At 38.7% G+C, this 16,580-nt stretch overlaps 1 protein-coding gene across 2 annotated transcripts in view; it reads left to right on the plus strand.

Annotated features, from left to right (window-relative positions):
- The window catches only part of PTPN4 (protein tyrosine phosphatase non-receptor type 4), a 162,147-nt gene that overhangs the window by 37,448 nt on the left and 108,119 nt on the right, over window positions 1–16,580 (plus strand). For both annotated transcript variants that reach the window (XM_052658675.1, XM_052658683.1), the window contains exon 2: window positions 9,298–9,405. In XM_052658675.1, coding sequence (XP_052514635.1) covers window positions 9,298–9,405 — 108 coding nt within the window. The remainder of the gene's footprint in view (window positions 1–9,297; window positions 9,406–16,580) is intronic.

Consider the following 16,580-nt stretch of genomic DNA (forward strand, 5'->3'; position numbering starts at 1 on the left):
TTTCTTTCTCATCTTCATTCTTCTATTGAGCACATCCAGTCAGTTTTTATTTCATTACTGTATTCTTTAGTTATATAATTTCCACATGGTTCTTTTATATCTTATGTTTCTTTGCGGAAATGTTCTATTTTTTAAACAACATTGTAATGGCTCATTGCAACATTTTCATGATAGCTACTTCAAAACACTTGTTAGATAATTCCAACATCTGAGTCATGTCAGTGTTGGCATCTGTTGATTTTTTTTCTTATTCTAGTTGCAATTTTCCTGGTTATGATTACTGAGTTTAGTTAGTATCCTGGACATTTGGGACAATCTATTATGAGATTGTGGATTATATTTAATCTGCTTTGTAGCACAGAGTCAACCTGGTAGTAAACACGTCCTGGCCTGCTTTTTTGAGTTGTGGTCCTAATGGCAATCTAGTTTCCAGATCCTTTGCATTACTGTTTTGGTGGTGTGTGTGTGTGTGTGTTCGTGTCAAAATTATACATGTGTGTGTGTTTTATCTAGAGACGTTACTCAAAATTATACATGTATTCCATGTATAAGTTTTAAACCTTTGCTGTTTTAACTTTGGTCAGTTTTACATATGGTTCATTATTTAAATTTTTATTTCAGGATTTAACTTTCTCTTTTTCTAGCAACCTCCCTTCCCAGATCGTCCTGTTTCTTTTTGTTTGGCGGATGCTCCTACTGCAGCTGGGTGGATGTGGGAGTCTAGGCTTCCCTCTCAGCTCCTGCTGTCACCACCCCGATGGGGGAATCTTAGCGCACTGCCTATTACCACTAGTCAGAGGTTTAGCCTGTGTCTTCAGCTTCAGCTGATACGATGCCTGGGGAGAGACTGTGTATTGCAGCTTGCTGTTGATTGGGTAAGAGTAGATGACTAGGCTTCCCACTTGATGCAGCAGTACCAGTAGGCAGATAGAACTCCAGGCTCCTTACTTGATTTCCATGGTGCTGTTGGAGACAGGTGCTGTGTTTTCCATTGGGTTTGGCAGGATTTGAATCAGCATTAGCAGTAAGGTTTCTGTCCTGCTTTAGGTATCCTTTTCTTGGTCATTTGCTGGAGAAAACAGGTTTACATGGCCTCTTTCCATCCAGCCTATTGGTGTTTCTGGGTTGTAAGAGTCGCTAGTACCAAGTCTTTGGTAAGTGGGAGGTAAAAAGAAAACTTGAGAGTCTAGAAATAAACTCATATATCTGTGGTCAGCAGATTTGCAACAGAGTTATCAGGAGTATTCAGTGAGGAAAGAATAGTTTCTTCAACAAATGATGCTTGGACAGTTGGATATCCACATGCCAAAAAATGAAATTTCATCCTTAGCTAGGTATATGGCTACCATATACAAAAACAAACTCAGAAAGGCTAAAGGAACTACATGTAAGATTTAAAACTTTAAGAACATATATAGATAATATTTTATGACTTTGGATTTAGCAATAAGTACTTAGATATGACACGACACTGAAAGCACAAGCATAAAAAATGAATAAACTGGGTTTCACAAAAGTTTAAAACTTCTGTGTATACAAGTATATGATCAAGAAAGTGGAAAAACACCTATGGTAAGGAATAAAATATTCACAAATTATATATCTGATAAGGGTCTAGCATCTAGAATATAAAAAGAACTCAACAACAGAAAGATTATCAATCCAATTTTCAAAATGGGCAAAGGACTTGATTAGACCTTTCTCCAAAGATATACAAATGTCCAACAAGCACATGAAAAAAAATGCTCAACATTATTAGTTACTATAAAAATGCAAATCAGATCAAAAATCTCAGTGAAGTACCACTTCATACCCAGTAGGATGGCTTTAATCGAAAGAATAGAAAAAATGTTGGCAAGGCTGAGGAGCAATTGAAGCCCTCGGGCATTGCTGGTAGGAATGTAAAATGGTTCTGCTGCTGTGGAGAAGTGTTTGGTGGTTCCTGAAAAAGGCAAACAGTTTCCATATAACCCATTGATTCCACTTCTGCCTGTGAACCTAGAAGAGTTGGAAGTAGACACTCAGATACTTGTCATTCAGTTCAGTCGCTCAGTTGTGTCTGACTCTGCGACCCCGTGGACTGCAGCACGCCAGGCTTCCCTGTCCATCACCAGCCCCGGTGTCTGCCCAAACTCATGTCCATTGAGTCAGTGATGCCATCCAAGCATCTCATCCTCTGTCATCCCCTTCTCCTCCTGCCTTCAGTTTTTCCCAGCATCAGGGTCTTTTCAGATGAGTCAGTTCTTTGCATCAGGTGGCCAAAGTATTGTAGTTTCAGCTTCAACATTAGTCCTTCCAGTGAATATTCAGGACTGATTTTCTTTAGGATGGACTGGTTGGATCTCCTTGCAATCCAAGGGACTCTCAAGAGTCTTTTCCAACTCCACAGTTCAAAAGCATCAATTATTCGGCACTCAGCTTTCTTTATAGTCCAACTCTCACATCCATACATGACTACTGGAAAAACCATAGCCTTGACTAGATGGACCTTTGTTGGCAAAGGAATGTCTGCTTTTTAATATGCTGTCTAGGTTGGTAATAGCTTTCCTTCCAAGGAGTAAGCGTCTTTTAATTTCATGGTTGCAGACACCATTGCAGTGATTTTGAAGCCCAGAAAAATAAGATCTGCCATTGTAGATACTTGTACATAATGCCAGTACCCAGAAGGTGGAAACAACCCAAATGTCCACTGACTGATAAACAAACTGTTATGTTTATCAAACAAACATAATATATAATGTATAATATATAATTTATAATGGGATATTATTTAACCATAAGAAGAATTTAACTGTAATTACATAGTACAGAATGGAACCTTGAAAACATTAGTGCTGAATGAAAGGAACCAGATAAAAAAGGCCACATATTGTTCAGCTCCATTTACATGAAATATTCACAGTAAGTAAATCCATAGAGACAGAAAGCAGATGAGTGGTTGCCAGGGCTAGGATAAGAGATACTGTTTGATGGATATGGTATTCTTTCGGTGTTGATGGAAATGTTTCGATACTAGATAGAAATGATGGTTGTACAATACTGAATATAGTAATGCAACAAATTGCACACTTTTGTTTATTTGTAATTTATTTATTTACTTGTTTGTTTATTTTTGGCTGTACTGGGTATTTGTTGCTGCATGCAGACTTTCTCTAGTTGTGGTGAGCAGAGGCTACTCTTTGTTGAGGTGCGCAGGCTTGTTATTGCGGTCGCTTTTCTAATTGCACAGCACAGGCACTAGAGTCTGCGGGCTCAGTAGTTATCATGGGTAAGCTTAGTTGTCCCATGGTATTTGGAAGCTTTGTGGACCAGAAATCAAACCTGTTCAGTTCAGTTTAGTCTCTCAGTCATGTCTGACTATTTGCGACCCCATTAACTGCAGCATGCCAGGCCTCCCTGTCCATCACCAATTCCCGGAGTTCACCTAAACCCCCGTCCATCGAGTCAGTGATGCCATCCAACCATCTCATCCTCTGTCATCCCCTTCTCCTGCTGCCCTCAGTCTTTCCCAGCATCAGGGTCTTTTCAAATGTGTCAGCTCTTCGCATCAGGTGGCCAAAGTATTGGAGTTTCAGCTTCAACATCAGTCCCTCCAGTGTCCCCTGCCTTAACAGGCAGATTTTAAATAACAGAACCATCAGGGAATTCCCAAAAGTGCATATTCATGAATGGTTACTTTTGCATTGTGTGAATGTCATTTCAGTAAAAAGAAACAGAAGGAAAACACAAGGAGTTCCCTAGCCCTGCTGCTTGCTACTTCTTTTCTTTCAGAGTTAAAAAAATGTTTATCTTCCTTTTGTTGTTGTTGTTTGTTGATTTCACTCAGGTGGCAGTATAGGGGAAAATGCATCTACTCTTTTTTCTAAACAAGCACATTAGACTCACCTTGTTAGCTTTTTAAAAACAGTAATGTTCAGTCAGTCTTAAAGACTAACCACAATGACAGAAAACTAACCAAACTGTTTACTTGGATCACAACCTTGTCTAACTCAGTGAAACTATGAGCTATGGCATGTAGGGTCACCTGAGATGGGTGGGTCATGGTGAAGAGTTCTGACAAAACATGGTCTACTGGAGAAGGGATTGGCAAACCACTTTGATATTCTTGACTTAAGAATCCCATGAAGAGTATGAAAAGGCAAAAAGATATGACACTAAAAAATGAACTCCCCAGGTCGGTAGGTGTGGAATATGCTACTGGAGAAGAGTAGAGAAATAGCTCCAGAAAGAATGAAAAGGCTGAGCCAAAGCAAAACCAATACCCAGTTGTGGATGTGGTTGGTGATGGAAGTAAAGTCTGATGCTGTAAAGAACAATATTGTATAGGAACCTGAAATGTTAGGTCCATGAATCAAGGTAAATCAGAAATGGTCAAATAGGAGATGGCAAGAGTGAACATTGACATTTTAGGAATCAGTGAACTAATGGACTGGAATGGGTGAATTTAATTCAGATGACCATTATATCTAGTCCTGTGGGCCATAATCCCTCAGAAGAAATGGAGTAGCCCTCATAATCAACGAGAGTCCAAAATGCAGTGCTTGGGTGAGTCTCAAAACGACAGAATGATCTCTCTTTGTTTCCAAGGCAAACCATTCAGTATCACAGTAATCCAAGTCTGTGCCCCAACCACTAATGCTGAAGAAGTGGAAGTTGAACGGTTCTATGAAGACCTACAAGACCTTCTAGAACTAACACCAAAAAAGATGTCTTCTTCATCATAGAGGGCTAGAATGCAAAAGTAGGAAGTCAAGAGATACCTGGAGTAACAGGCAAGTTTGGCTTTGGAGTACAAAGTGAAGCAGGGGAAAGGCTAATAGAGTTTTGCCAAGAGAACGCACTGGTCGTAGCAAGCACCCTCTTCTAACAACACAAGAGATGACTCTACACATGGACATCACCAGATGGTCAACACTGAAATCAGATTGATTATATTCTTTGCAGCCAAAGATGGAGAAGCACTATACAGTCAGCAAAAACAAGACAAGGAACTGACTGTGGCTCAGATCATGAACTCCGTATTGCAAAATTCAGAATTTAATTGAAGAAAATAGGGAAAACCACTAGACCCTTCAGGTATGACCTAAATCAAAACCCTTGTGATTATACAGTGGAAGTGACCAATAGATTCAAGGTATTAGATCTGATAGACAGACTGAAGAACTATGGACAGAGGTTTGTGACATTGTACAAGAGGTGTGATCAAAACCATCCCCAAAAAGAAGAAATGCAAAAAAGCCAAATGGTTGTCTGAGGAGGCCTTGCAAGTAGCTGAGAAAAGAAGAGAACTGAAAGGCAGAGGAGAATAGGAAAGATATATCTATCTGAATGCAGAGTTTTGAAGAATAGCAGGAGAGATTAGAAAGCCTTCCTAAGTGATCAGTGCAGAGAAGTAAAGGAAAATAGAATGGGAAACACTAGCGATCTCTTCAAGAAAATTAGAGATACCAAGGAAGCATTTCATGCAAAGATGGGCACATAAACGACAGAAATGGTGTGGACCTAACAGAAGTAGAAGATATTAAGAAGAGGTGGCAAGAATACACAGAAGAACTATACAAAAAAGATCTACATGACTCAGATAATCACGATGGTGTGATCACTCACCTTGAGCCAGATATCCTGGAATGTGAAGTCAAGTGGGCCTTAGGAAGCATCACTACAAACAAAGCTAGCGGAGGTGATGGAATTCCAGTTGAGCTATTTCAAATCCTAAAAGACAATTTTGTGTAAGCGCTACACTCAATTTGTGAGCAAATTTGGAAAACCTAGCAGTGGCCACAGGACTGGAAAAGGTCCGTTTTCATTCCAGTCCTAAAGAAAGAATGCCAAAGAATGTTCAAACTACTGCACAAGTGCACTCATCTCACATGCTAGCAAAGTAATGCTCAAAATTCTCCACTTCAGGCTTTAATAGTACGTGAACTAGGAACTTATGCATTTTCAAGCTGGATTTAGAAAAGGCAGAGGAACCAGAGATCAGATTGCAAACATCTGTTGGATCATTGAAAAAGCAGGAGAATGCCAGAAAAACATCTGCTTCATTGACTACGCTAAAACCTTTGAATGTGTAGATCACAACAAACTGTGGAAAATTCTTCAAGAGATGGGAATACCTGACCACGTTACCTGCCTTCTGAGAAATCTGTATGCAGGTCAAGAAGTAACAGTTAGAAACGGACATGGAACAATGAACTGCTTCCAAATTGGGAAAGGAGTAAGTCAAGGCTGTATACTGTCATCCTGCTTACTTAACTTACATGCAGAGTACATCTTGTGAAATGCTGGACTGGATGAAGCACAAACTGGAATCAAGATTGCAGGGAGAAGTATCAGTAACCTCAGATATGCAGATGATACCACCCTTATGGCAGACAACAAAGAGGAACTAAAGAGCCTCTTGATTCAAATGAAAGAGGAGAGTGAAAATGCTGGCTTAAAACTCAACATTCAAAAAACAAAGATCATGGCATCTGGTCCTATCACTTCATGACAAATAGATGGAGAAACAATGGAAACTGTGAGACACTTTATTTTCTTGGGCTCTAAAATCACTGCAGATGGTGGCTGCAGACATGAAATTAAAAGACTCTTGCTCCTTGGAAGAGAAACTATGACCAACTTAGACATCATATTAAAAAGCAGAGACATTATTCTGGTGACAAAGGTTCGTCTAGTCAAAAGTATGGCTTTTCTGGAAGTGATGTATAGATGTGAGAGTTGGACCATAAAGAAAGCTGAGCGCCGAAGAATTGATGCTTTTGAACTGTGATGTTGGAGAAGACTCTTGAGAGTCCCTTGGACTGCAAGGAGATCCAACCAGTCCATCCTAAAGGAAATTAGCCCTGAATATTCATTGGAAGGACTGATGCTGAAGCTCCAATACTTTGGCCACCTGATGCAAAGAACTGTCTCATTTGAAAAGATGCTGGGAAAGATTGAAAGCAGGAGGAGAAGGGTATGACAGAGGATGAGATGGTTGGATGGCATCACCAACTCGATGGACATGAGTCTGAGCAAGTTCCAGGAGTTGGTGATGGACTGGCATGCTGTAGTCCTTGGCGTCACAAAGCGTCGAAGGTGACTGAACGACTGAACTGAACTGTTTGCTCCCCTTTCTATCTTGGGCCAGTTTTATGAGAATGGTAGAGGGGTCGAGGAGTTGAGTTGCATTAATGCGGAAAATGTTCACAGGTTAACAGGAAGGGAAGCTTTTTACAAGGAAGATTCTCCTTTTGAACATTGTTACCTGTGGGTTTTAATTTTGACATTGCTCTGGCCATCTTACTAACAGCCTGTAAATGCAGCCAACATCAGGAAGGCAGATTAGAGAGGTGGAAACCTGGCACTTGATGACCCTTCTAATCTGCTGTTGCTTTTGCTAATGTTTCCAAAGTGCTTTCTGGATAGATATACCTGTCTACAAGGTTAACAGCATCAAGTGACTTTTACCTTGCTCCTTGTATTTTACTTTTTGGTTGATTGTGGGAAACCTGGGCTTGATCCCTGGGTTGGGAAAATTCCCTGGAGAATGGAAAGGGCTACCCACTCCAGTATTCTGGCCTGGAGAATTCCATGGACTGTATAGTCCATGGGGTCACAAAGAGTCGAACACGACTGAGTGACTTTCACTTTTCGCTTTGCTCATAATGTGTCATTATGGTTTTCCACTTTGATTCTTTTATTGCTGAACGTGTTAGTAGTTTCTGCATGTTTTATTGATTAGTTATACTTCTCTTTAGAGAGTTATCATTCTGTTTGTTCCACAGCTTAGTAGCTATGGGACTTTGGCAAGTTGGAATTAACTATTCTATTACTACAACAGTAGTAATGCCTACATGATAAAATTGGTGTGAGGTTAAAATGAGATATTTTTCTAAAGTTTCCTGTGTATTTGCATAATTAGAATAGTATCAGTTTCCTACAAATCAGTTTCTCGGTTTTTATTTTCTTTTTTGTGACATTATTTATTCTACACATGCAAATTTTAAATTGTATTTAGTCAAATATGTCACTTTCGTGTCATAATTTAAAGGACAATAAGACATGGATTAAATACAGCAGTTAATGTAGTAACAGGTCAAGAAGCAACAGTTAGAACTGGACATGGAACAACAGATTGGTTACATATCTGGAAAGGAGTATGTCAAGGCTGTATATTGTCACCCTGCTTATTTAACATCTATGCAGAGTACATCATGCAAAATGCCGGGCTGGAAGAAGCACAAGCTGGAATCAAGATTGCTGGGAGAAATGTCAGTAACCTCAGATATGCAGATGATACCACCCTTATGGCAGGAAGCGAAGAAGATCTAAAGAGCCTCTTGATGAAAGTGAAAGAAGAGAGTGCAAAAGGTGGCTTAAAGCTCAACATTCAGAAAATGAAGATCATGGCATCCAGTCCCATCATTTCATGGCAAATAGATGGGGAAATGATGGAAACAGTGAGAGACTTTATTTTCTTTGGCTCCAAAATCACTGCAGATGGTGACTGCAGACATGAAATTAAAAGATGCTTGCTCCTTGAAAGAAAAGCTATGACCGACCTAGATAGCATATTAAAAAGCAGAGACGTTATTTTGCCAACAAAGGTCCATCTAGTCAAAGTTATAGTTTTTCCAGTAGTCATGTATGGATATGAGAGCTGGACTATAAAGAAAGCTGAGCCCAGAAGAATTGATGCTTTTGAACTGTGCTGTTGGAGAAGACTCTTGAGAGTCCCTTGAACTGCAAGGAGATCCAAGCAGTCAATCTTAAAGGAAATCAGTCCTGGGTGTTCATTGGAAGGACTGATGTTGAAGCTGAAACTCCAATACTTTGGCCACCTGATGCGAAGAGGTGACTCATTTGAAAAGAACTTGATGCTGGGAAGGATTGAAGGCAGGAGCAGAAGGGGACGACAGCAGATGAGATCTTTGGATGGCATCACTGACGTGATGGACATGAGTTTGAGTATGCTACAGGAGTTGGGGATGGACAGGGAAGCCTGGCATGCTGCAGTCCATGGGGTTGCAAAGAGTTGGACACAACTGAGCAACTGAACTGAATAACCTGAAAGCAGAAGACATTTGCAAAGTTCTCCTTATATCTTCATTTTTATTATAGACTCTTTGAACCAATTTGCCTGCCCTGAGGCAGACTTTTTTAAGTACTGTGTAATGTATGAAGTCCTTCTGCTCAACCAAGTCATTGGCATGAAAACAGTTGCAAACTTATTGTGAGAGAAGAATCCAAGAGTTTTAACAATCTGTAAGTATATAGCCTGTGAGATTGATTTTCTTTTTGTTTTTCTTCCAGAAACATGATCAGGGGCAAGTTCTGTTGGATATAGTCTTCAAACATCTTGATTTGACTGAGCGTGACTATTTTGGTTTGCAGTTGACTGACGATTCCACTGATAACCCAGTAAGTTTAAGCTGTTTGTTGTCTTTCATTGTCATTGCAATTTTTCTGTCTTTATACTAGATCCTTTCTGATTTACATTGTTCACTGATTTTGTGAGTTTTAAAAAAATTTTAAATTTGAATGATTAGAGGTAATTCTTTAGCCTTGAACTTCAGTTTCTTATGTTTTAATCTGTTAGGTTATTTCCTTTAGGCTTTCATGATCGTAAGTCAGTCTGCTGATCAAATGCCTGTTTCTTTCTCTGTATGTCTTAGACAACTGAATGGCAAACCTCATTCATACTTCTTTGCGAGAAATATTGGGCATAAAAGTTAAAATGTTAACATTAAAATTTTGAAGTAAATACTTAAAATACTAATGTATCTTGAGTCTTTCATAAATCAGGCTGTATTAAGAGGAAATTAGTTTTTTGTGGCATTCATGGCAAGCTGTTTCTGACAAAAATTCTTAATTTATTAACTGTAAATTTTCCAAGTACAAAGATTCACAGGAGATGCTTCCAAATGACAGAGGTTAAATTTCAAAGGTCTACAACTCTTGAGCATTAAGTTCCTTTGATTGTTAACTAATTCCGTAGTAAATGCAGTAATGATTCTTTTTATTAGAAAGATCAAATGATGGAAATAGATATCATGTGATGAATAACAGAAATAGTGAATTTTTTGTAAATTTATATGGTTATACAGTTGGGGTTTTTCACAAAAGAATATGATATCCTTTTGATTAGTAAAGGAGAATGACTGTTTGGAAGGAAATGTTTTGCATACAGGAGTGGCTGAAGAAATGGTTCTCTAAATCAGAGCTTTAGAAATCAGTTTGTAAGGCCTTATTAATAGAAGGACTATGGAAAATATGAATAACTCTTGTGAGAAAAGTAGAGTTTCTATCTCTTGTTTCATTTGCTCTCATGGTTAGGTCCTGGGTGTCTGGATGAATGGTTAGTGGGAAGTAAATATAAAATGTTACATATTACTTTTTCTTGGCTTTGCTTACTGATTTTGTGTGAAAAACTATGAAGATAATGTGGATGAAATAAAGCAAGATCCAGTTAGTCTCAGTGGAAATAAATCCTTTTGTACTGAACTGAAATAAAAACAAACTTTTCTCATATTTCTTGACTTCAACAGATGACTTGGGCTGCTCCAAGGGCCTGTAAGAAACAATGTTATTTCTTAATAAATAAATGCACGTGATAATAGAAGTGAGGAGAAATGACAGTAATGCCGCCTTTCACTGAAAGATAAATTGTTAACCAGGCAAACACCTGAAAGGTATCTACTACAGTGTGCAATATTGAGATTTAAAAAAATAGACAATTCTTACTTGATGTTGCTGACACTCATAGGTCAGACTTTCTAAATATAAGCCTGTCTTTAGATAGATTGAAGAAGTGATTAGAAAACAGAGGAGAAAGAGATCAACTATCAATACTTAACCACCATGGTCACTAAGAAAGTGTTCCAGAAGGACTTGTATGTGAGACCACATGTATTACAGGAAGTTAAAATTCTGTCACATAAATTTATACACGAGAAGACATTTATACTCTAAAACAATTACAGCAGGATGAATGTGAGGAAGCAGAGATATTTTGAGCTAGGTTCGTCTTTTTGCTGTCTCCTACTTTTTCTTGGTGGCTTAGTTGTAAAGAATCTGCCTGCAATGCAGGAGACTTGATTTCGATCCCTGGATTGGGAAGATCCCCTGGAGAAGGGAATGGCAGCCCACTCCAGTATTCTTTCCTGGAAGGGGAATGGCAGCCCACTCCAGTATTCTTGCCTGGAGAATTCCATGAACAGAAGAGCCTGGTGGGCTACAGTCCATGGGGTTGCAAAGAGCCAGACATGACTGAGCGTTAACACACATACTTTTTCTTAATTTGTTTTACTTTTCTATCTTGAGCATTCCTTCTGAAATAAGATACATCCCCAGGGGCCAGTTGCTGATGATCCAAAAGAATTTTACCACTCCCTGCGCACTCCCCCCCACCCCCCGCCTTAGAATCATACAGTTTCAAAGAAGAGACCAAATTATTTTGTCTGCCACCTTTAATTTTCATGAGAAATACCCCAATCCAAGGACATAAAAGAGATAAAGCCCAAGCTGAAAAAGAACGTTAGTAGCTCAGTCATGTCTGACTTTTTGCGAGCCCACGGACTGTAGCCCACCAGGCTCCTCTCTCCATGGGATTTTCCAGTCAGATTACTGGAGTGGGTTGCCATATCCTTTTCCAGCGGATCTTCCCCACACAGGGATTGAACCTGGGTCTCTTAGATTTCAGGCAGATTCTTTATTGTCTAAGCCACCAGGGAAGCCCTAAAGCCCAAGCTACATGCTAGTATTAATGAAATTAGACTTGAATCTCCTAAGTCCCCCTACAGGTCTTTTCACAGCACTACAACTTCAGTATTTAAATATTCAGAAGAATCGGTGTAATGGGAAAACATGTCTGAGGAGGAGCCTTTAGAGCACAAATCTCATTATTGTCCCATTTCTGATTATCAGTATGAAGTGTAACAAGACTTTAAGGATAATTAACGGACTGAAGGAGAAAAATGCCATTTTTAAAAAGAGAAGGAGTAAGGGTGTAACATTTATGACACATCTATTGTGTACTTGTTAGTAAACCAAATTCTCACAATAATCTTATGAAACTTATTAAAATTTTCCTGAAGATGAAAAACTGAGGCTTACAAAACTTGTTTAATTACATAGATAATTAAGTAGCTGAGAAAGGATTTGAAGTCATATCTATCTGACTCCAAAGCCTTTATTTATCTACTGAAAAGTATTGCTTCCCAAGAGGTAATGATATAGATACATAGGACTTATAAAAATGAACATACTGAGGAGAGGGGGTGATCATGCCATAAAATTACCAACAGTGATCAAAAGGAATTTGGTAATATTCCTAAAAAATGAATTGTTATCAATTCTTATTAGTTAACAGTTTTTTTCATCTTAAAGCTTATATATGTTATTTATACATGTACGTGTATAAATGTATGTTGCATATATATATATACAGACACATACAAACTATATATTCACTTTAGGGGATCAGAATTAATATTGTCTTAGGCACATAGCTACTGATATCAATTTAATTGATAAACTAAAAAAGCGCTTAACATTTGATTGTAGAGTTATATGTGGAAATACAGAATCATAATTGACTATCCTTTGCTTTAGAATATTCCCTGGAAACGAGTTTCAGTGCAGCAAACAAAATTACTTAAAGAAAGGCTTTGAATTTTGAAATTTCTTCTGCTTTCATTGAAAACCTATTTATCACAGCTTTAGCTGTTAGCATAATGTCTTATATAATAATTTTGTTCAGTAAATATGTATTGAGTGAGAGGGCAAAATAATGAGTAAATGGCTATAATTCATTATCCATGATTTCTTTAATTTCATACACACTTAATGGTGTTGTACCTTGGTGGCCTTTATCAGCATCATTTCATCAGAGCCTTGAGCCTTACATTACTTGTATGCATCAAGGGTAATATATTTACTCCCCCCCCCCCCCAAGTGAATTATAGTGCCTTTCAGTGAGACAAAGAGTGGACTAAATTGATTATTCTTAACTTACTCTTTCTGCAGTTTCATCCTTCTGATGATAGTTTTGTTATGGTTATGGTATTTTACTGGTTTACTACTATTTCCATATCCCCTAACCTTGTGACTTTGAAATTTGAACCGATATCGGAAACACCTGAAGGGGTTTTCACAGTTCAGGATTTCTGGACCCTATGCTTAGAATTTCTGATTCAAAAAGTCTGGGGTGGAGCTCAGTAATTCACACTTAAAACAAATTTCGCTATAATGCTAGTGCTGCTAGTTCAAGGGACCACATTTCGAAAACCACTGCTCTAACCCAGTGGGCTGTTAATTAAGTAACAAATGATTCATAGAAAATAATTTAGTCTACTATTTGAGTTAGTTTTACCATAACTCAGTATTTTTGAATTATTTTATCCAGTTTGAGGAAATATAGCAGTCACATTGAGGATGATTTGTTTCGACACGCCACATTTTAGTACAATATAGTTGCTGAAATGCTTGTTTTTATTTTCTGTATTTCTCTCACCTTCCATCTGTTTCTACTGTGTACCTCAATTCAGCTCTTATTACATTTTGTATAAGCCTATTCAGTAGTCTGCCAAATGGTAGATCTTTGTTTTTGTTCTCTCCTGGTTTCATTTGCGGAGGGAATGGCAGAGGGATCTGGGGTGCAGAGAAGTATTTCACAGAGAATCAGTAGCATATACAGAGTTCCACAGTGAAGAGAGGATTGTTGCATTTGAGGAACTGAAAAAAGTCTTAACACCTGTGGCTGGACTATAGAGCCAGAAGAGAAGATGGGTCAAAGATGAGATATGAGTAGCACAATAGATATCAAGTGCTTTTGATGTGAGGTAAGGTTGTACTGGCCTAAGGATTTATTTACACAAGTATCATGAAACTTGTATTTTAGGCATATCACTCTGGTTGCAGTATAGCCAGTGGCAAGTAAAGCTGACAAGTAGAGACAGTTGGGAGATTGTTGCACTAATGAAGTTACTAAATTGGCTGTGGTGATGGATGGGTAAGTGCTCAAGATATTTAGGCGATAAAGTCAGAAGGGTTCATGAGGGAAAGAGTAAATTCAGAGAGTTTGATATCTCAGATTCTTCAGTAAGTAAATAGAAGAACCATCCAAATGGTATTGTTGATTTTTCTTTTTCAGTTATCAATTATTTATTGAAATGGTTTATTTTTTATTGTGCAACCTTCCTAAACTCACTAATTCTAGTCACTGTTTGTAAATTCCCTAGAATTTTCTATAGAGATTGTCATGTAAACATATGGTCAATTACATTTATTTAAAAATTTTTAACCAACTCTGTATTCAAGAAAGAAACTAGTATATACACTTGATTCTATATCAACCTGGTATCTTAAGGCCTTCCTAAATTTACTTATTACTTCTGGTATCTTTTTTTTCATTGATTCCTTAGAATTTTCTGTATAAATCATGTCATATGTGAATAGCAACAGTTTTACTTCTTCCTTCCCAGTCTTTATTCTTTTTCTTTTTTGCCCATTATTTTTTCATTCTTTGTTACATGAAAGCTGAGACTATGAGGATACTGATGAATAGAGGTGAAGGGAACAAACTGCCTCGCCTGTTCTCTGTCAGAGGGAGGTACTCAGTGTCTCACCATTAAGTATGCCTTTAGCTGCTGGGTTTGTTTTTTTAAAAAAAACAGTATAATAAGGGCATAATTGGGTAGTTTAGTTGCTAAGTTGTGTCCGACTATTGCAGCTCCATGGACTGTGCAGCCTGCCAGGCTCTTCTGTCCAAGGGATTCTCCAGGCAAGAGTACTGGAGCGGGTTGCCATTTCCTTCCCCAGGGTATATTCCCAACCCAGGGACTGAACCCAGGTCTCCTGCCCTGCAGACAGATTCTTTATCAACTGAGCTACAAGGGAAGCCCCAAGGCATAATTTACATAGGACAAAATCCAACACCCATTCATAATGAAAACTATCAGCAAACTTGGAAAAGGAACATTGAGTTCAGTTCAGTCGTTCAGTTCATTTCAGTCGCTCAGTCGTGTCCGACTCTCTGCAACCCCATGAATCGCAGCATGCCAGGCCTCCCTGTCCGTCACCAACTCCCGGAGTTCATTCAAACTCACGTCCATCGAGTCAGTGATGCCATCCAGCCATCTCATCCTCTGTCGTCCCCTTCTCCTCCTGCCCCCAATCCCTCCCAGCATCAGAGTCTCTTCCAATGAGTCAACTCTTCGCATGAGGTGGCCAAAGTACTGGAGTTTCAGCTTTAGCATCATTCCTTCCAAAGAACACCCAGGGCTGATCTCCTTCAGAATGGACTGGTTGGATCTCCTTGCAGTCCAAGGGACTCTCAAGAGTCTTCTCCAACACCACAGTTCAGAAGCATCAGTTCTTCGGCGTTCAGCTTTCTTCACAGTCCAATCCGCTGTGATAAAGGACATATACTAAGCACAGGTGCATCAGGTAACTGTAAAGTAAAAGCACAATGATATGTCACTGCACGTCCACTGGAATAGTTAAAAGATGAGAATCTCACAGTACCAGGTTTTGGCTAGGATGTGGAGCCACTGTTAAGAATTGCTGGTAAGACTTTAAAAGGATACAACCACTTTGGAAAGTATAGTTTGGCAGTTTCTTATAAATTTGAACATAGGTTTAATACATATCTCCAAGCAGTCCTACCTTTGAGGTATTTATCCAGGAGAAATGAAAACACATTCTGTGAAACTTTGTACACAAATGATCATAGTATCTTTATTCATAATAGCTCATTCCTGAATTAGCTTCAGCATCTATCAGTAAGTGAATGGATGAAAAATAATTGTTATGTTTTTACATAGTGGAATAGTATATGATATATACTCGATTATTCTATTCATAGTAAATTGTAGAGCAAGCAAAACTTGTCCATAGTGACTGAAAGCAGATCAGTGATTGCCTGGGGGCATTGAGGGGCTGATTGCGAAAGGACACAGGGAACCTCTCAGGGTAGTAGAAGGAGGTTGGTAGTGGGGCCCTGCATGACTTGGACTGTGGATGGAGAATGAGTGCGGTCTGGCTGGACCCACATCCAAATGCTGCTTCCCTTTGGGTGAACGGTTATCTCAATTATCGGAAATGAATATCATTTCCTTATATTTCCAACTGCTTCTTTTTCCTGGGGTTTTGGGATCTTCCTGTGCATGCAAAAGCTGAACCGTCAACCAGAGTTGTGATGGCTTTTATATCTAGACTTGAGTTAAACCCTTCTACTGCTTCCTGTCTCCCAGGATTTCCTCCACCTGGACTCTCTCCATTGACACCTCAAGTTAGTGAGACTGTCCCCTACCTTGTGCTGGATTTGAGGTTGCCTTCAGGGGAAAAAATGCAAATGTATAAATCTTACCCTTGCAGTTTTTCTGTTTTTCAAGATTAAACTTGGGTACTGTTTCTTCTGCCTGATTTTGGTTGCTTTCTGATGTCAAATATTGTACATACACCCAAAATAAAAATGAGTGCCTTGAGCAGACAAGAAATTTTAAGGACTTCTTAGATTCTGTGCTTATAAGGATTAGTGGAAGAATCAAATGATAAATGGACAAATTCTTAGAAAAGTACAATTTTCCAAAACT

The sequence above is a fragment of the Budorcas taxicolor genome, chromosome 2 (genome assembly GCF_023091745.1).
Source record: "Budorcas taxicolor isolate Tak-1 chromosome 2, Takin1.1, whole genome shotgun sequence".
Lineage (NCBI taxonomy): Eukaryota > Metazoa > Chordata > Mammalia > Artiodactyla > Bovidae > Budorcas > Budorcas taxicolor.